General features: G+C 45.6%; 1 protein-coding gene across 1 annotated transcript; it reads left to right on the top strand.

Moving 5' to 3' along the window:
• The first annotated feature begins 4,703 nt into the window (after positions 1–4,703).
• LOC122940188 (exosome complex component CSL4-like) lies at positions 4,704–19,792 on the top strand. Its single transcript, XM_044296624.1, has 8 exons — positions 4,704–4,826; positions 7,235–7,350; positions 8,863–8,937; positions 10,219–10,307; positions 12,822–12,855; positions 16,511–16,561; positions 18,407–18,491; positions 19,388–19,792. The coding sequence occupies exons 1-8, from the start codon at positions 4,799–4,801 to the stop codon at positions 19,492–19,494; spliced, it is 585 nt and encodes a 194-aa protein (XP_044152559.1). The 5' UTR covers positions 4,704–4,798; the 3' UTR covers positions 19,495–19,792.
• The last annotated feature ends 1,362 nt before the right edge of the window (positions 19,793–21,154 follow it).

Below are 21,154 nucleotides of genomic sequence, written 5' to 3'. Positions count from 1 at the left end.
TTTTCTGCATGCGCTGTATGTTCTCGTTTCTGGCGCCTGCACATTGATCTCCGCTGTAGTGTACTTGGCTTCAGCGAGTCAATGGCAGGCGTTCCTGATCGTGTGACTGACATTGATACGGGGTAATGTTCTCTAAAGCACTTGCCCACGTGAGTCTGCGTCGGAAAAGTGATCATACAGCGCATCCGCAAAATCTTGTGCTGGAATAGCGCCTGAAAGAATCCAAAAGCCCATCAGTCAAATGGGAAGGGGGTCACAGTGAGCTTGACTTTAAGGGTGAAAGCTGCTGCACCCTTAATTTCAAGAACCTAATTTACGGCTTGCGGGGGAATAAAAGTTGTTTTACAGTGTTGAAGCTGCTTTTAATTAAAGCATTTAAGATACACTCTAGTGCTCCAAATCAAGGTACTCCAAGGGGTTAATATCCACGCGTGGTGAAGACAGACACTGACACAGGTGGGTCAAAGACTCTTTCTTTTTTATTACAGTAAGGCCTCATGCACACGACCGTTGTGTGTTTTGCGGTCCGCAAATTGCGTATCCGCAAAACACAGATGACGTCCGTGTGCGTTCCGTATTTTGCTGAACGGCATGGACAGCCATTGATATAACTGCCTATTCTTGTCCGCAAAACGGACAATAGGACAGGTTATATATTTCTTTGTGGACCATGGAATGGAGCAACGGATGCGGACAGAACACGGAGTGCAAAAACTGCGGCTCGGATGCTGACCAAAACAACGGTTGTGTGCATGAGGCCTAAGTTTAAGCAGTTTATATATCTTCAGGGTGGGCATTCCTCCTCTGAGGCCCATGCATTGTTTCATTGGCTAAAAAGTGAAGAAGAAAAGAGATAACACTTGGCATCTGCGCATTGTGCACCATCGTACATACTTTGGTATGTGAACTAATGGAAACATCTGTGGGCCAGCGCCATATTGCAATGGCTTCTCACTAATATCAGTACTACATACATCATATGTGACACCTCAAGGAGGAGTTTTTATAGGCACTAGATATATACAGTGGATATAAAGTCTACACACCCCTGTTAAAATGTCAGGTTTCTGTGATGTAAAAAAAATATGAGACAAAGATAAATAATTTCGGAACTTTTTCCACCTTTTAAGGTGACCTATAAACTACAACTCAATTGAAAAACAAACTGAAATCTTTTAGGTGGAGGGAAGAAAGCAAAAAAAACTAAAATAATGTGGTTGCATAAGTGTGCATAACTGGGGGTGTAGCTGTGTTCAGAATTAAGCAATCACATTCACAATCCTGTTAAATAGGAGTCAGCATACACCGGCCATCATTTAATGTGCCTCTGATTAACCCCAAATAAGGTTCAGCTGCTCTAGTTGGTCTTTCCTGATATTTTCTTAGTCTCATCCCACAGCAGAAGCCATGGTCCGCAGAGAGCTTCCAAAGCATCAGAGGGATCTCATTGTTAGAAGGTATCAGTCAGGAGAAGGGTACAAAAGAATTTCCAAGGCATTAGATATACCATGGAACACAGTGGAGACCGTCATCATCAAGTGGAGAAAATATGGCACAACAGTGACATTACCAAGAACTGGACGTCCCTCCAAAACTGATGAAAAGACGAGAAGAAAACTGGTCTGGGAGGCGACCAAGAGGCCTACAGCAACATTAAAGGAGCTGCAGGAATATCTGACAAGTCCTGGCTGTGTGGTCCATGTGACAACAATCTCCTGTATTCTTCATATGTCTGGGCTATGGGGTAGAGTGGCAAGACGAAAGCCTTTTCTTATGAATAAAAACATCCAAGCCAGGCTACATTTAGCAAAAACACGTCTGAAGTCTCCCAAAAGCATGTGGGAAAAGGTGTTATGGTCTGAGGAAACCAAGGTTGAACTTTTTGGCCATAATTCCAAAAGATATGTTTGGCCCAAAAACAACACTGCACATCGCCAGAAGAACCCCATCCCCACAGTGAAGCATGGTGGTGGGAGCATCATGCCATGGGGCGGTTCTTCTTCAGCTGGAACTGGGGCCTTAGTTAAGATAGAGGGAATTATGAACAGTTCCAAATACCAGTCAATATTGGCACAAAACCTTCAGGCTTCTGCTAGAAAGCTGAACATGAAGAGGAACTTCATTTTTCAGCATGACAACGACCCAAAGCATACATCCAAATCGGCAAAGGAATGGCTTCACCAGAAGAAGATTAAAGTTTTGGAATGGCCAAGACTTGAATCTGATTGAAAATCTGTGGGGTGATGTGAAGAGGGCTGTGCCCAGGAGATGCCCTCGCAATCTGACAGATTTGGAGTGTTGCCAAAAAGAGTCAAATGTGCCATGCTGATAGACTCATACCCAAAAAGACTGAGTGCTGCAATAAAACCAAAAGGTGCTTTCAACCAAGTATTAGTTTAAGGGTGTGCACACTTATGCAACCATATTATTTTATTTTTCTATTTTTTTCTCCCCTCTACCTAAAAGATTTCAGTTTGTTTTTCAATTGAGTGGTACAGTTTATAGGTCACATTAAAGGTGGAAAAAGTTCTGAAATTATTTATCTTTGTCTCATTTTTTTACATCACAGAAACCTGACAATTTAACAGGGGTGTGTAGACTTTTTATATCCACTGTATATATGTATCCTCTAACTAATTGGCTTAAGCATTCTTCTACAGTCCATACATCATTCTTGACACATCTGTGTGGAGAAGAGAGAGGCCTCCGCAGCTTCGTTCCCCCTCCTTTTCTCTCTTCAGTGTTGAATAAACAGGCAGCTTAAGGCCTCATGCACGCGACCGTTGTGTGCATCCGCGGCCATTGTTCCGTTTTCTGTTTTTTTTTCTGTGGACCCATTGACTTTTTAATGGGTCCGTGGAAAAATCGGAAAATGCAATGTACATACAGGGTGGGAGCGTTTGGCATCCGCGTCCGTGATCTGTGTTTCCAGTTCGTGAAAAAAATATGACCTGTCCTATTTTTTTCACAGACCCATTCAAGTCATTGGGTCCATGAAAAATCACGGCTGCACACAAGATTGTCATCCGTGTCCGTTTTTTCCTATCATTTCAAAGGCAAACTTGACTTAGATTTTTTATTTATTTTTTCATGTCCGTGGATGCTCCAAAAATCAAGGAAGACCCACGGAAGAAAAAACGGACATGGATTACAGAACCCGCTTTTGCGGACCGCAAAAAAAAAAACGTCCGTGTGCATGAATCCTAAAGCAAAGGGGGAGGGGAGGCACTTGTGATATGGAAGAGGCAGTTTCAAGCAGCTACATAGAAATCATCTGGTTATGTAGTCCTTGGAACAGAATGATATCCACATCTCTATCAACAGCGATCATGCAACTTACACAAGAACATCATTAGAAACCTGGTGTCAGCAGCTGTAAGGTACTGCCGGCGGTTTATGGTCCATTTTGGTGCTGACCGGTTCCCTTTAATTACTGATGACCCTGTCCACAGGCCTTCACTTACTGGATCTGATAGTGATGACTAGTGTTGAGTGAAGTGAGCTTCGGTCAAAACTTCGTTTGCATGCTGTACGGAGATCTGTCTCAGTACATTATCCAAATGTTTGGGCTCCGCCGAGGTGAAATTCGTTATCTCCACAGTCTTTCGAGACTTCAGTGAATAACGTCAGCATTCGATTATTCAACTTAAAAACAATTTTAAACAAACTGGGATCCGAAATCAACTCCAGTCAGTACAGAAGCCGACTTTGGATCTATGATCTCCGTACAGCATTCAAACAAAAGTTTTGACTGAAGCTTGTTTCGCTCAACACTAGTGATGACCAAACCCTCCCACCACTAATCTGCACAGCGCTGCCTCTTGAGCCCCGCTGGCCAGTGGCGTAGCGTGGACTGGGCTGTTGCCCCGGGCACAAAATTCCAGGGGGCGCTAGCAGGGCAGAACCGCAAATTAGGCAAAGTGAGGCAATGGCCCCAGGCGGCGCGGCCCTGGTGACAAGTGGGGGGCGGCGGCAGGGCACAGGGAGATGAGCGCTTGTATCATTGGGGACACGTACCATTAGTCCCTTTCTCGCTCATATCATTGGGGGACACAGGAGACCATGGGTATAGCTGCTGCCACTAGGAACACTCCAGTGGGACCATGACGAACAAGTCAATGATAAGACGCTCGCACATGAGAGCATGCGCGAGACTACGCTCAAGCGCCCAGCAGGGAAGGAATTGGACATCCTATCAAATACTAAGGGGCGGGGCACTATCGTTTACATAGCGCGGCCAGTTGAATAAAAGTATTTTTTCAGACTTTTGGCGCATTGTACAGACAAGACAGAGACACCCTTATAATCATGCTACAGGCGGTAATAAGGTACTGTTGGTGGTTTAATATGCATTTTGAAATTTCACACAGGATTGGCCAGCCCCATGTTTGTATTGTCGAAGTTTAAAATAACAAAACTGGAGAACCCTGACAAGCAGTACCCGCAGACACCACCCTAACAATACTGACAATTCTGTGTCCCATTTGAGTGTATGGACAATGGAAGTGTCAATTAATAATAATAATTACTACACTGAAGAATTTTGCACTTTCTTTGAACCAAGAAATGTCAGGCGCCCCTGAGACGTCACAAGGTCCTTACGGCGCATGGAGTTTAGACGCTACACTACTTCCTGGTCTCCTTTCCCTCACTAAAGATGGCTGCTGCCTCTCAACGCTGGTTGGCTCGTCGCCTGGACACAGTGTCCAATAGCCTGGAGGCATGTTACGACCACGTGGTATCGCATCATCCAATCGTAGCGCGACTTCCGTCACGGCGAAGCCACACGTGGTTAAGGATGGCTCCTGCTCGGTGTTGTGTTCCCGGTGAGTTCGGAGACGTTCGTTAGAAAGCCAGGTTTCCTGCGGTGTGATGTGGGACTACAAGTCCCAGGATAGGCCGTCGCGGAGTGAGGCTTGTAGCTGTGCGACATAGTGTATAGCGGAATATTGTACTGAGATCACAGCCTTGTGCAGGCTGGTTGCGGTACCGCACTCCTGCGCACAGAGCAGCTGAAGCATGCCCAGTGATTGGCTGCAGTGGTCATGTGACCCGATGAACGGCACGTGACCACCACTTAGGTAATGTTATGTATTTTGTAGTGCTCCCAGTTGTTTGCAGAGGCTATGGGCTCTTCACCGTGTAGCAAGCACAGCGCCGTCCTTTGTATGGTGGCCGTGCACGGTATTGCAGCCCAGGTCCTTTCAATTGGATTGGCGTATAGGTCATGTGACCGATGAACGTCACTGGCCTGGGAAGAGGCTGCAGCACTCGACCGCCTCTTCACGCAGTTGATCTTGGTGTCAGACCCCCACCTATCAGGTACTGATTATGTATTCTGAGCGAAGCGAGCTTCGGATGCTACCGCTAAACTTCGGAATAATACTGTATGGAGATCCGTCTGCGCACAGTATTTGAATGTAAGTTATTAAGGAAGTCGCGCAACACTGTGTTGAATATGTTCGGTAGTTGATTTTTAAAGTGAAAAACCACTTTAAAACCGAACTCTGCTTCGGTTCCGACTGGTACCTCCGACCTGAAGCCGAGTTCGGTTCCAAGTTCTAAAACTGTTTTCCACTTTAAAAATCAGTTACCGAAGTCTCACACGACTTCAGCTCATCGGAGCCCATACATTCTAATACCGTATGGAGACGGATCTCTGTACAGTGTAATTCCGAAGTTTTGAACGAAGTGACTTCAGATGTAGCGTCCGAAGCTGCTGAGGATCATTTGATGTGAGCAGCGATTGGCTGCAGTGGCGTCAAACAGGAAAAGTACATGGTGGGAGCCAGTGACGGAGAGCAGGTAAGTATGCTTCCCCTTTGCAGGCCTGACCGCCCCTCAAGTTACACAGCCCCTTTAATATGGACATGTTTTATTTAACAGCTGTGCTTCCGGCATAGGACCCCAAACCCCTGCGGTTCTGGTTCAGCAGACTTCCATCACTACAGAACGCTCTGGAGATCCGAGTCCTGGACCGCCAGAACCGCAGGAAAACCTTGTGGCGTGTCTGTAGTCCAGCTGGCAATATGCAAAAGTGGATTAAAGGGGCTGTCCTGTTACAATAACCACAGGATAGGGGACAAGTGTCTGATCGGTGGGGGTCCTGCCAATTACGAGGGCCTGGAGCTGTAGGCGAGTGCGCTGCGGCTGCGGTTATCTCTATGCGACTTCTGCAGATATCCGGCGCTTGTGCTCCACTGTCTCTGGTAGAGCAGGATGGGATAAGGGATAGTTGTGGCAATAGGACAACCCCCTTTAAAGGGGTTGTTGGTGCCCACTCCTGCCCAGTGCGACATTGGGTGGGCGCTGATGCAGCCGTCTGATGCCCATGAAGTATCGTGCATCAGACCTATTCCAATGAATGGTACCACGCTGACGTCAGATTAGGAGGACGGTACGACTGCACGACCCCCAATATTACGTAAATCCATTGTATACTGAACCTTAAAAAAAAAAAATATATATATATATATATATATATATATATATATATATATATATATATATATAAACGGAGCGAGCCGAAACGTCGCGAGTTGCGCCTTGTATGGGTGAATAAATCACTTGTTTCACAATTATCTTGGAGTGCATTCCGGATTTTTCTGTTTCTATAACACTTGAGGTATTGCCGCTACCTTGTACTGGATAGTGCACCCACATTCAGGTTGATGCTCCCGCTGGACTTCTTCGTTTTTCTATATATATATATATATATATATATATATATATATATATATATATATATATATATATATATAATGATCTCTGATTGCTAAAAAAAATATCTCCCAGATCCTTCTCACAGCAGAGTGTTTGTTACAATAGTATCCAGTCAAGACAATTCTGGATTCCAGGTTGAGACATTACTCCTGCACTGATGCAATGTAGCAAATTACCAGTGACGGGCAGCAATTAGTGCTGCTGGTGCGTTTCATTCACAGAGGTTTGCCCCATTGAAAGAAGAAGGGTGTAAGATAATGGTGTGCGGTCATATTGTAAAATCTGCGCTGCTCTCCGGAGACGTATAAACCAATCTGCTTACTACGAGGATAAGCAACCTTCGCCACTCCGTCTGTGCTGAAACTACAACTCCCAGCATGCATGTCTGCTCAGCTGTTCTTATATGACTTTCTGGGACTTTTAGTTTTCAGAACAGCTGGCGCTTACTGTGAAATTGGGGCGATGATGTGATGTAGAATCCGATGGTGTAATACATCTGCTTGTCCTCTAGGGGAGCGGCTGTGCAGCTTGGAGGACTGTGCGCCGGGCTACGGGACTTACTGCAAACACGGCTACGTCTTCTCCTCGCTGTCTGGATACGTCACGAAGAAGACCGACAATGGTTTGGTAATGACTTCTCGCACGTCGTGGGTTTACATGAGCTGGACTTTGTGTAGAAGTGAATGAAATCGCTGCAATAAAATACCCCGGCTGTATACCCTGAGGGGGCTACTGCCATCGTACAGGGGGGGGGGGGGACCCCCAGACTTGAGCCGATTACTGGCTCCGATATGTAATTTGTGATTGTCTTTACAAGGTAAATGGTAATTCCTCAAGGCCTCTTTCACACCAGTGTGACGGATTCTCTCAGGGTCTGTTCAGGAAAAAAACGGAAGGTTTTACATGCAAGTTCAGTCAGTTTTGTCTGCGATTGCGTTCTGTGTTTCAGTTTTTGATGTGTTTTTCACGCGCGTGAAGAAAAACCTGAAGAATAACAATCTACATCTTCTAGCAACCATCAGTGAAAAACGCATTTTATCCAGATGCAATCCGTTTTTTTTTTTTTACAGAACCCGCATTCACTTCAATGGAACCAGAGCTGCGTGAAGAACGCAAAATATAGAACAGGCTGCGATTCTTTTTTTTTTTTTTTTTTTTTTTCTCCCCTGAATACAGAGATGATGCGTGGAAAACATGGCACCCTGATGGAAAACGCGCTCGTGTGAAAGAGGCCTTATGGTGCTTTGCGCTGTTTTATTTGGTGCAATGATGGGAAGTTTCCTTGTAAACCAGGACAATAATGGTTGAAGGGGTTCCCTGTGATAAACCAGCAGTGTCTGGATCCATAGGAGGTAATATGGCGGCGCTTCCTGAGTGTGCACTTCTACACAGACGCTGAATACTGACTGATATGCACTGCTGCCTGCACAGGCGCTGAACAAGGTCAGTTAGCTTTCAGCGCATGCGTTGAAGTCTACGCAGCCAAATAGCACAGAGGAAGAGGGCACAAGGATCAGTCACGTGACTACCACCATCTTATGTCCTATGGACACAGAGACTTCCATACGTGGTCAGCGATATACACATATATAACCACTAGTACAACAATAGCCCACTGATGCAGACCACAAAAATAGTTAAATGGATATTCCAGCCAAAGGTAAGCTGAATATACTGGGAAAAAAATAAAGGATAACTTATACTGTATTTTTCGCTTTATAAGACGCACCCAATATTTTAGAGGAAGAAAATAAGAAAAATTATTTTTAATCAGACCTCAGATTAGACCCCCATGAATATCAGGACATCACATCAGACCTCAGAACAGCCCTATTTTTTCAGATCCCCATCAGACTGAAACTTCTTTACCTCTCCTGCGGCTCTGCTCTGGGTCCGGCGTTGCGCTCCCCTGTCTTCTCCTGCCTGCGTTGTGCTGGAATACCCCTTAAATTCTGTATCTGACTGAAGAAATACCACCATGCTGAATAGCAGAAGGAACAGGGTGTCTGTTACCTTGTTGCTTCTGTGACTGCGAATATTCTATAAAATCTTGGGCACCTTGTGGCAAATGCCCACCGTACTGGCATACAAGGTAGTTCCTCGCCAGCGGTGTCACTGACTTTTCTTCTCGTTGTGTAGATGCCGGTGATCTCTGTAGTGAGGGACACAGACTCTCATCTTCTGCCTGACGTGGGCTCTGTGGTGACCTGTAAGGTGAGTAGTGCTCGTCGCCGTCCTTCCTGTCATGTCTCATACACTTGGTCTCACTAGAGCAGGGCGCACAACATGTCCTGGTCCGAGGATCACCCTGTCGTACTGAACAGCTCCCAAGGGCAGCAGTAAAACCTAACACATTTAGGGCATATCAAAAGTGTAGGTTCCGCTTTCTTTCCAATCGGCGCTGCAGCAAGAAGGAGATTTACATGCACGTGGCTCCCTCCGTCGAAGATGATGGGTGTTGTGTTAACGCCCTATAAACTACAATGGGCACAGCTGAATGCTTGGACGGCCACCTCTAACCAGGGGTCAGAGGCCCCTATTCTACTGGGAACCCACAGGTGACTATTCAGGGGTATCGGGCGTACCTGCCAGTCCCTGCCCCTGAGCTGTGTGCCACTTCTTATCTCTCTGACATGAGCAGACACACAGACATTTCTGGATCTAGATGGTTGGGAGCCACACAGCATGGTATCACGGGCTGCGTGTGGCCCTCAGGCCACAGGTATATGGAGGGGGACCCCAGACTAGTCAGAAAATGGAGCCCCTAACAAAATGCAGCTGAAGGGGTTTTCTGGTATACAGAACATGACTTCCATTGAGGGTATGAGGTACAAAGTAAAAATCCCCAATATATAGTAATTAAATCTTTTCAGTAGTTTTTCACATACTCCCTCTCCACTTACTGGCCCAGAATGTGATGCTTCTAGCCCGCTACTTAGTAGACCCGTCGTTCAGCTTACTGGTCGAACATGCGAAGTTCCAGCACTAGGAACTATAGTAACTGGGAACTGTGTAGTGAGGGAGCACAATGTGAAATGCACAAGAGGGCAGAGTCATGGGAATGCAGAGGGGGGAGAACGGCCTGGAATGCAGGATGGGAGCTGTAGTCCGCTACCCACATGGGCTGCTGCTGAAGGCACGCTAATTCTCACTGCACCGAGGAGGAGCACAAAGTGACAAAAGGAGATAATCCTACATATTGTAGTACAGGGGTCAGCAACCTTCTGCACTCCAGCTGCTGTGAAACTACAACTCCCAGCATGCATACCATGCTTAGCTGTTCTTGTAACACCCATAGAAGTGAATGGAGCATTCTGGGAATTGTAGTTGCAGGACGTCGGAGTGCCGAACCCTGTTGTGGTATAAATGTTCTGCCTTCTTTTTTAAGTTTTCCATCCGGACCCCGGAATACCCCTTTAATGGCTGGCAGTGCTCTGTAGGGAAAAGGACATTCAATGACTTCTGTTTTCCTAAAGCCTTTTTGTATAATTGCAGGTGATGAGTATTAACCCAAGATTTGCTAAAGTCCAGATCATGTACATCGGTGCGACTGCGCTCAAAAACACGTTCAGAGGCACAATCAGGTACGGCCTACTTCCACGTGGTGTTCTAGGTTGTATTAAAGGGCTTTGGTTATGCTATCCATACATCCAATTACACTTATCACCTATCCACAGGATAGGTGTCAGTGGGGGTCCGACTGCCTATGTCCCCCTGTATGAAAGGAATGGCAGTCAAGCATGTGCGCTAGCAGAGTACAGCGATCGGTTATATCGAATGGAGCGGTAGTGAACATGCGTCAACCGCTGCCCAATTTATTCGGGGGAGAAGAACTCCCTTTCCCAAAATCAGTCGAGGTCCCACCATTTTGTTAATGGAACAGGGTTTCTCCCATGATTCCCCCACATTACAGTGGAGAGCCATGTTGGGCTTTGTTGTCGAGAACCACAGGTGTCCATTGAAAACAAGGATCATGGTTAGTGCCCAGTAATGGGGGAGAGAAGCTCATAATGCAGCTTCCATGTTACCAGCTGGGCCCAGGGGCTTCCAGTAATCAGTCCTCCAACCTGTGACCTTTGTAAATGTTGGGCTAAGGCTACTTTCACACTTGCGTTTGGAGCGGATCCGTCTGGTGTCTGCACAGACGGATCCGCTTCTATAATGCAGACGATGGGATCTGTTCAGAACGGATCAGTCTGCATTATATTTCAGAAAAATTTCTACGTGTGAAAGTTGCTCAGACGGATCCGTCCAGACTTTACATTGAAAGTCAATGGGAGACGGATCCGTTTGAAATTGAGCCACAGTGTGTCAACTTCAAACTGATCCGTCCCCATTGACTTACATTCGTTTGCCTCCGCACGGCCAGGCGGACACCCGAACGCTGCAAGCAGCGTTCAGGTGTCCGTCTGCTGAGCGGAGGACAAACGGTGCCAGACTGATGCATTCTGAGCGGATCCGCATCCACTCAGAATGCATTAGGGCAGTACGGATGCGTTCGGGGCCGCTTGTGAGAGCCTTCAAACAGAACGCACAAGCAGAGCCCCGAACGCAAGTGTGAAAGTAGCCTTAGTGGGCTCCACAGTATGATGTCATGGTAGAATTTCTGTATGGTCCCCGAACAAGGGATCTAACCAATTATCAGTGATTTTCATGTCCTTTAGGGGCAGGGACCGCCATAGTAAGACAGACACAGGATGTGTGCAGTGAACAGTCCTCTGCCCAACCTTCCAGAAGTCCTTTATTTTAATAATGCCCCATGACTCTATTTTTGGTCTGCATCCAAGACAAAGACTGGACATTTCTATAGAAGGGTAAAATAAAATGGCTGCATGCAAACGGCCGGGATCTGTGGCTTGCGAACTGCAAAATACATAGTCGTGTGCGTGAAGCCTAAGGCCTCTCGCGAGTAGGTACGCAATTGCAGTTAGGTTTGACTGCGATTGTGTTCCGTTCAGTTTTTATCGCGCGGGTGTAATGTGTTTTGCACGCGCATGATAAAAAACTGACTGTGGTACCCAGACCCGAACTTCTTCACAGAAGTTCAGGTTTGGGTTCAAGGTTGTGTAGATTGTATTATTTACCCTTTATAACATGGTTATAAGGAAAAATAATAGCATTCTGAATACAGAATACATAGTACAATAGCGCTGGAGGGGTTAAAAAATAAAATAAAAATAAATTTAACTCTCCTTTAATCCACTTGTTCGCGCAGCTGGCATCTGTTCTGTCTTCTTCTGTGAGGAAAAGGACCTTTGATGATGTCAGTACGCTCATCACATGATCCATCACCATGGTGATGGATCATGTGACGGACCATGTGATGAGCACAGTGACGTCAAAGGTCCTTTTCATCACAGATGAAGACAGAGGAGATGCCGGCTGCGCGAACAAGTGGATTAAGGAGAGTTAAAAAATTTTTTTTATTTTTTTTTTAACCCCTGCAGCGCTATTGTACTATGCATTCTGTATTCAGAATGCTATTATTTTCCCTTATAACCATGTTATAAGGGAAAATAATAATGATCGGGTCCCCATCCTGATCGTCTCCTAGCAACCGTGCGTGAAAATCGCACCGCATCCGCACTTGCTTGCGGATGCTTGCGATTTTCACGCAGCCCCATTCACTTCTATGGGGCCTGCGTTGCATGAAAAACGCACAAAATAGAGCTTGCTGCGATTTTCACGCAACGCACAACTGATGCGTGAAAATCACCGCTCATGTGCACAGCCCCATAGAAATGAATGGGTCCGGATTCAGTGTGGGTGCAATGCGTTCAACTCGCGCATCCGTGTGGAAAACTCGCCTGTGTGAAAGGGGCCTAAGAAAAACCTTGAGGCTTGGCACTTACTATCTAGGGTTATAAATTCCTTCCAATCACATTTATATACACACACACCACATGTTGTAGACTAGATCTTCTGTAGAATTACAGTTTACTAAGCAGACAGTATATCCTGTGTTTAAAGATACTTGAAGTTATGTTTAATATCTTCTTTCCTTATTATAATATCAATAAGCGACATTATCATCGTCCTTTTTATCATTGGGATGTTGAGTTTTTTTTTATATATATATTTTTTTATATCCCCCCTAGAAAAGAAGATATCCGTGCAACAGAGAAAGATAAGGTAATAACCAGAAGTAATCGTCTTGGAGTGCTGCTTATTACAAAACTGCCTCTAGGGGCTGTTTTAGACAAGCGGGTCCAGTGCGGAAACCGCGCTCCATGTGTGTGGGCACGATCCTCCATTCTGGACTTGCAGGAGCACATGGCATCATCATGACTTATAACGCAGTGCGTCTCTGGATGACTTTCCTTCTACAGAATCATAGTGACAGCTTTATGTCGGTATGATTCTGTAGCGATAAGGTCCTGCAGAGGCACATAGCATTATAAATCAGTATAATGCCGTGAGCTTCTGAGAAAAGAGCAGTGTCCAGAATGGAGAATCGCGCTCACAGCCCCTAGAGAGGTTTTCCCACCATTAAGCCTCATTCAAACGTCCGTGTCTGTGCTTAAATCCTTCAAAAGGTGGGCAGTGATGCCTCCATTGAAGATGCCCCTGTGTCCGTTTTTTGCTGTCCTTGGTGCACTGAAACTGCACAGCTGAAAAATAATTTTCAAAGCATCCCTTTTTAATGATCCGTGAAACATGGATGGCATCTGTGGATTTCACGGACCCATAGACTATAATGGGCGTGATGGGATATATGAACACTGACAAAATAGAGTGTTCGTCCGTGCTAAAAACACGGACTGTGGTAAAAAGAACACTGATGTCTGAATACACACATTAAAATGAATGGGGACGTGTGCTGTCCGTGGAGAACACGTACGTGGAACACTGACTTGGGAATGAGGCTTTAGAGTTGATGGCGTATTGCTTATTGATGTCAGTCTGTCAGCTGGGTCCCTCAAGGTCCTCGGACTGCTGTTTTAAAGTTTTTAAGCACTTAAGTTATTTTTCCTTTTAAAGTGTCGTTCCCGTCCATGTCCTGCGCAGGGACTGCAGCAAAGCCCCATCTACTTAAATGGAGCTGTGTTGTCGTTTTCCTGCACAGTGGATGGACAGAAGCCAAAAGGGACCGTAAAGCCCTTTTATTGTCCGAATTAGTGGACCCTAATCTATCCTAGCGTTCTGACGTATCCGAGCGATATGCCAGAAGATTATGATGGAGGTTATAATAAAGCCGTTTTTGTCCAGTTTGTTGTTGCATCACTTTGATTTGGTTTCCCAGTTTATTAGGGAATCTGTCACCTTGATTAAGCATTAGTAACTGCAGTCCTGCTGACGCTCGCCCCCAGTCGGTACTTTATATCTCTATACTCCCCTGTTGTGTTTCCGCAAAGCTCCAATGTAAAATATTTAGAGGAGTCCATGAGCTCAGGAAGACCTCTACAATAATGTGCCAGTGTCGGCTTCCTTTAACACCTTCAGGACCCTGCCATTTTTCACCTTAAGGACCAGGCCGTTTTTTTTAAATTTGATTTGTCACTTTATGTGGTAATAACTTTGGAAGGTTTTTACTTATCCAAGCCATTCTGAGATTGTTTTCCCATGACACTTTGTACTTTATGATAGTGGTAAATTTCAGTCAATAGTTTTCATTTTTATAAAAATTTACAAAAAAATTGGAAAAATTTGCAACTTTCCAAAATTCTATTTCTCTGCTTTTAAAACAGATAGTGATACCTCATATAATAGTTATTACTTTACATTTCCCATATGTCTACTTCATGTTTGGATCATTTTGTGAATGCCATTTTATTTTTTGGGACGTTAGAAGGTTTAGAAGCAAATCTTGAAATTTTTCAGAATTTCCAAAACCCACTTTTTAAGGACCAGTTCAGGTCTGAAGTCACTTTACGAGGCTCACATAATAGAAACCACCCAAAAATGAGCCCATTCTAGGAACTACACCCCTCAAGGTATTCAAAACCGATTTTACAAACTTTGTTAACCCTTTAGGTGTTCCACAAGAATTTAAAGAAAAATGTAGATGAAATTTCAGAATTTCGCTCTTTTGGCAGATTTTCCATTTTAATCTATTTTTTCCAGTAACAAAGCAAGGGTTAACAGCCAAACAAAACTCTATTTATTACCCTGATTCTGTAGTTTACAGAAACACCCCACATGTGGTCGTAAACTGCTGTACGGGCACACGGCAGGGAGCAGAAGGAAAGGAACGCCATATGGTTTATGGAGGGCAGATTTCACTGGGATCATTTTAAATTGCCATGTCACATTTGAAGACCGCAAGAGTAGAAACTCCAAAAAAGTGACCCCATTTTAGAAACTACAGGATAACGTGGCAGTTTTGTTGGTACTATTATAGGGTACATGTGTTTTTTGGTTGCTCTATATTACACTTTTTGTGAGGCAAAGTAACAAGAAATAGCTGTTTTGGCACCGTTTTTTATTTTTTGTTATTTACAACATTCATCTGACAGGTTAGATCATGGGCTACTTTTATAGAGCAAATTGCTATGGACGTGACAATACCAAATATGACAATTTTTTTGGGGGGTTTTATTTCGGTTTTATATAATAAAGCATTTTTGAAAAAAAATAATTTTTTTTAGTGTCTCCATATTCTGAAAGCCATAGTTTTTTGGGGGCGACTGTCTTAAGTAGGGGCTAATTTTTTTCAGGATGAGATGACTGTTTGTTTGATTTGTACTATTTTAGGGTGCATATGACTTTTTGATCGCTTAGTATTACAGTTTTTGTGATGTAAGGTGACAAAAAATTGCTTTTTTAACATAGTTCTTATATTCTTTTTTTTTTTTTTACAGTGTTACCAACCTGAGGGGTTAAGTCATGTGGTATTTTTATAGAGCAGGTTGTTTTTTTAAACAAAAAAAATCATGTTTTAGTGTCTCCATATTCTTAGAGCCATAGTTATTTTTTATTTTTTTTATTTCTTGGGCGATTGTCTTAGGGGCTCATATTTTTTGCGGGATGAGGTGACTGTTTGGTACTATTTTGGGGGCATACGCCTTTTAGATCGCTTGGTGTTGCACTTTTAGTGATGTAAGGTGAGCAAAAAAGTTTGTTTAGCACCGTTTTTTTTTTTTTTTTTTTTTTTTTTTTTTTTTTTTTACGGGGTTCACCTGAGGGATTACGTCATGTGATATTTTTATAGAGCCTGTCGTTATACACTTTTTTTACCTTTTTTTTTTTTTTTGTCCCACTCTGGGACTTCAACTTCTGGGGATCTGATCCCCTCTGCAATGCGTTGCGATACATGGTGTATTGTAATGCATTGCATGTCAGCTTGCATGCTGACAGCCTGCCTGTGAGACCCAGCCTAAGGCCTGGATCTCACAGGCTTCCGTAGAAGGTAAGCCCTGATGCCTATGGAAGGCATCGGGCTGCCATCGAGTCCCTATCATTGCACGTGGGGAAGCGTACCCTCCGCAACCCCTGTGCATGCTGCGGTCAGCTTTGACCGCGGCATACAAGGGGTTAATACACCAGCATCAGTGTTTTCACCAAGCACAGCGCCATACGTTATATAGTGGCTGTGCTTGGTATTGCAGCTCAGCCCGATTCAGATCAATAGGGCTGAGCTGCAACTTTGTCATGTGACCGATGTAGAGTGACATCACATGGTCTAGGAAGAGGCCAACAGCGCTCACGGCAGTGGTCCGGGGTGTCAGACACCCGCCAATCTGATACCGGATAACACCTTTAATATTAAAACCTGGAGCAACTGGTTCACATTTACTACATAATATATACTTTCTGTACTTTCTAACTCGTTGTCTGTCTTTTACAGGTTGAAGTTTACAAAAGCTTTCGACCAGGAGATATAGTGGTAGCAAAAGTTGTATCCTTTTTTTTGGAACAGTAGTAATTAATGGTGTTTTCCAGGACTACAAAATTGATGTCCAGTCCTTCAATCAGTAGTGGTCCCCACCCGCAGATCAGATGAGTGTCGGAACGCAACGTCCCTTTCGGGCACAGCTCTGCCTTTTTTTTTTTTTTTTTGTACTGGCCGTATCTAGTATTGCAGCTCAGTTCTAATCTGGTAAATGGGACCAAGCTGCAGTACCAGGTACAGCCACTAGTGCAGCCTCTCCCGTCAGCTAATTGGCTGGGAGTTGGATCCCCACATAACTAATGTTTTGGGGGGCATTATAGGGGTTGGATAACCCCTTTCATAAGGACCTGCCAGAAGAAAACTAGAGCTAAAGACTTTTTATTGTACATGTTTTACGATTGCTTACCATTGCAGCTACAAAACCTGAGGCTGCACCACTGACGTATTCTGCTGGTAGGATGTGCCGTTAAAGGGATCCTGTCACCAGGAAATTCACTGTTACACCAGGCACAATGCCTTGTAGGGCTAGCTCAGCCAAATGTAATGATACCTTTCACTCGAGCGTCATGCACACGGCTGTGTCCATATTTTGGCCACAAACAACGATCTGCAGAATACGGACACCTTCCATGTGCATTCCATAGTTTTCTCACTCCCATCAATTCTTGTCTGGAGCACGGACCAGAATAGGATATGTTCCTTAATTTGTGCAACTGCCGCACTGATCTGCAAAAAAATACGGATAGCACACAGGAGGAAAATATGGTCGTGTGCTTGAAGCCTTAAAGGGGTTTTTCCGAGACTTGTATACTAATGACTTATCCTCTGATCGGCGCTCGCCAAGCACAGCTCCGTACATTGTATAAAGGCTGTGCTTGGTATCGCCCTCAGCCCCATTCACTTCAGCGGGGCTGAGCTGCGCCTAGGCCATGTGACCGATGAACGTTACATCACTTGGCCTAGGGAAAGCTGCGCCACTGCTTTCTCAAACAGCTGATAAGCGGGGGTCCCAGGTGTCGGACCCCCACCGATCAGGTACTGATGACCTAACCAGAGCATAGGTCATCGGGATATCAGTCTCGGAAAACCCCTTTAACAAGTCACTTCTTAATACTGGCGAAAAATAGCTTTTAATTCATATGCAAATGAACAGTTAGGTGCACAGAGGGCAGGCCCTTGCTCCTCCTGCCTCCTTGTCCAGTGCTCCCTCTTGATTGTCATGGCTAGGTTACTGCACAATAGTCTCGTCTGGCCCTTTCTGTCAAGGAGCAGAGGGAGGAGCTGGCAAGGGTGCAACGAGTAGCTTGGACACGCCCTCAGTGCACGTAACTGCTCATTTGCATATGGATTTAAAGTACTTATGCTCCAGAATGAGGCGAAATGTGTCATTACATTCGGCTGAGCTAGCCCTACAAGACATCGTGCCTGGTTTATCAGTGACTTTCCCGGCGACCGGTTGGCCGAACCAGACGTTGATTGAATGTACATGGGGCCGTTTGAAGGGAATGTGGCACTCGTGTCAGCACTGCGGCCTCTTCGTTCGCTCCGTCTACTTACTAGTGGTGCACGTGTGCTGCAGCTTCGTTACATTCAGTTTAACAGGACCAGGCCCCAACCCCCCCCCCCCGCACTGCTGCTACTATGTAGACTGCATACAGGTAGGTGGAAGAAGGTAGACTATGAAGAGCCGCAGCCCTTACATGAGCTCCGTGGCCCCTCTGAACAGCTGATAGTCAGGGGTGCGGAGTAGGATCCCTGCCTATCTGATATTGATGGCCGGCCCTATCCTAAGGATCCTGAGCCTGGAAAACCCCTTTTAAAGTTGTCGCAGCTTCCTTACATCACATCCAGATATCTTTAGGAGACGCCCAGTCCAATTATCTGTTGACAACGGCAGAGAATGAATTGGGAGTTGTGGTCGCACATAGTGAAGCAGGTGAGTGGGAACTGTGTGCACGGACCGGTATGCCGCAGACTGTGCAAGCTGTGTGCACGGACCGGTATGCTGCAGACTGTGCAAGCTGTGTGCACGGACCGGTATGCCGCAGACTGTGCAAGCTGTGTGCACGGACCGGTATGCCGCAGACTGTGCAAGCTGTGTGCCCGGACCGGTATGCCGCAGACTGTGCAAGCTGTGTGCCCGGACCGGTATGCCGCAGACTGTGCAAGCTGTGTGCCCGGACCGGTATGCCGCAGACTGTGCAAGCTGTGTGCCCGGACCGGTATGCCGCAGACTGTGCAAGCTGTGTGCACGGACCGGTATGCCGCAGACTGTGCAAGCTGTGTGCACGGACCGGTATGCCGCAGACTGTGCAAGCTGTGTGCACGGACCGGTATGCCGCAGACTGTGCAAGCTGTGTGCACGGACCGGTATGCCGCAGACTGTGCAAGCTGTGTGCACGGACCGGTATGCCGCAGACTGTGCAAGCTGTGTGCACGGACCGGTATGCCGCAGACTGTGCAAGCTGTGTGCACGGACCGGTATGCCGCAGACTGTGCAAGCTGTGTGCCCGGACCGGTATGCCGCAGACTGTGCAAGCTGTGTGCCCGGACCGGTATGCCGCAGACTGTGCAAGCTGTGTGCCCGGACCGGTATGCCGCAGACTGTGCAAGCTGTGTGCCCTCCATGTACCATAACTCCAGACCGCTTGTCTGCTGCATACCATGGGTATTATAATCTCGGTCTACACTCACAGCTAAAAAGACAAAAATGCAAAGCACGGTATGAGCTTTTGTTCACTGTGAGCCGTAGTGATGGCCACGTGTGAACGGTGCGGTGCAGTTGTCTTCTGATAATTGATTGTAAAAATGTGCATTGTCTTCTTTTCCCAGGGGCAACCATGGTGCCCATCAGCTGGTGTGAGATGCAGTGTCCCAAGACTCACATGAAGGAACCGCGGAAGGTGGCCCGAGTGCAGCCGGAGTTCCTACAGACTTAATAAATCTGTACCTTTTTCTGAGAGGACGGTCGCAGTATATTCACCACCGTGTGGTTCCATCTGAGTAGTAAATCTCACGTGTCATCCTACCCGTGGACATAACACTTGTCTGTTTACATGCCTTCCAAGACCGATGGTTCCGATCGATAGTTTCACGACGCTCTGCCCGCTCCTGCGCATTCTCCTTTTTTTTGTTTTGTTGGAGCAGGAGAGCGTCCTCTGCAATGCATTTGATTTTCTATGGAAGCCATGCTTTATAACTTTATTTTATATACAGTAAACTGTTTTATGCCTTTTGGACTCTTACCGTTGTATTTTACAGAGCTGATGTGTCTGAGTTAACCCTTTCAGCCTCAGCTAATTTTCAGTTTTTATTCTTTATAATCCCTGCCTTCCTAAAGCCATAACTTATTTTATTTTTCTGTTCACATACTTTTTGCAACTCAAGTTGTACTTTTTAATGTCACCATTTAATATTGCATACGATGAAGTAGAATAAAAAACGAAATGGGGTGAAATTGGGGAAAGAAAACACAATTCCGCCACAGTTTTATGGGTGTTCCCTATGGGGTAAAACTGACCTGTTACCTTCATTCCCTGGGTCAGTAACGATTACAGCAATACCAAGTTTTTATAGGTTTTTCTTGTTTTTGTAATGCTTAAAAAAAGGTAAATTTTTTCTTTGCATCTTCATATTCTGACCCCCATAACCTTTTTATAGTTTTCTCGATGGAGCTGTATGTGAGCTCATTTTTTGCAGGGCAATCAGTAGTTTTTATTTATATCCAGCAGGGTTATAGGGAAATATGTAGGAGGTGCTACGGTGCGATCTTTGGCTGTGCCACGTGTGTGGCAAATATAACATACATTGAGGGTAGGGAAACTACAAAGCAGTCGGCTCGTGTACTAGCAGCAGAAGGTGGAAGTGTCGTACACTAGTTGCAAACTCGGTGAGCGAGTTCCTCATCCTAAATTCGTGGTCACTGCCCCATGTTAGTGAGAATATAAATGCTGGGAGGAGTAGTGGCTGCCGAGGCTAAAGGACTATGTAACACTGACGCTCACCGTTCCCCAGATACCACTCACACGGTAGCCTCAATGGCCAGTAAAATAAAGGGCAGCCACTCTCCTGAAAACTAATCTGAACAGCTGTGAACCTAGTGTAGGCCGGTATCTGTAGCTTGAAGCTGGCTATATGGCCCATGCTACTATAGGTACCAAATACTTTGCCCCTTGGGGCTCATTCACACGACCGTGGGTTTGTTCTGCGTCCGAGCCGCATTTTTTGAGGCTCGGGTGCGGACCCATTCACTTCAATTGCGCCGTTCCGTGGCACTGCAAAAATAATAGATCATGTTCTTTTCCGTATGCGGAGAAGATTAGGCATTTCTATAATGGGCCGCCAGTTCCATTCCGCGAATTGCAGAAGGCACACGGGCAGCGGATCGCAAAACACGACACGGTAGTGTGAACACGCCCTAAGACTTATTCAAACTAATGCTCCCTTTCTATATCCCGCTCAACACGTTTATGATTGTTGCCAATCTCACCCCGAGGGTGGAGCGAATTAGGCGGGCTTTCAGTCAGGAGGTGGGTCGGTCTCCTCCCCGTGGGCCCGTCACTGATCGCTTGCATTAGAAATGGTGTAATGGGACATAAT

This window comes from Bufo gargarizans, chromosome 6, assembly GCF_014858855.1.
Source record: "Bufo gargarizans isolate SCDJY-AF-19 chromosome 6, ASM1485885v1, whole genome shotgun sequence".
Classification (NCBI taxonomy): domain Eukaryota; kingdom Metazoa; phylum Chordata; class Amphibia; order Anura; family Bufonidae; genus Bufo; species Bufo gargarizans.
This window is presented reverse-complemented; position numbering and strand designations above follow the sequence as displayed.

What these genes read in the sequence shown, in the direction of transcription:
- LOC122940188 (XM_044296624.1), top strand. Translation starts at nt 4,799, where the DNA reads ATGGCTCCTGCTCGGTGTTGTGTTCCCG. An exon ending in ACGTTCAGAGGCACAATCAG is followed by an intron (nt 10,308 to 12,821) that starts GTACGGCCTACT and finishes TATCCCCCCTAG; the next exon opens with AAAAGAAGATATCCGTGCAA. An exon ending in ATATAGTGGTAGCAAAAGTT is followed by an intron (nt 16,562 to 18,406) that starts GTATCCTTTTTT and finishes CATCACATCCAG; the next exon opens with ATATCTTTAGGAGACGCCCA.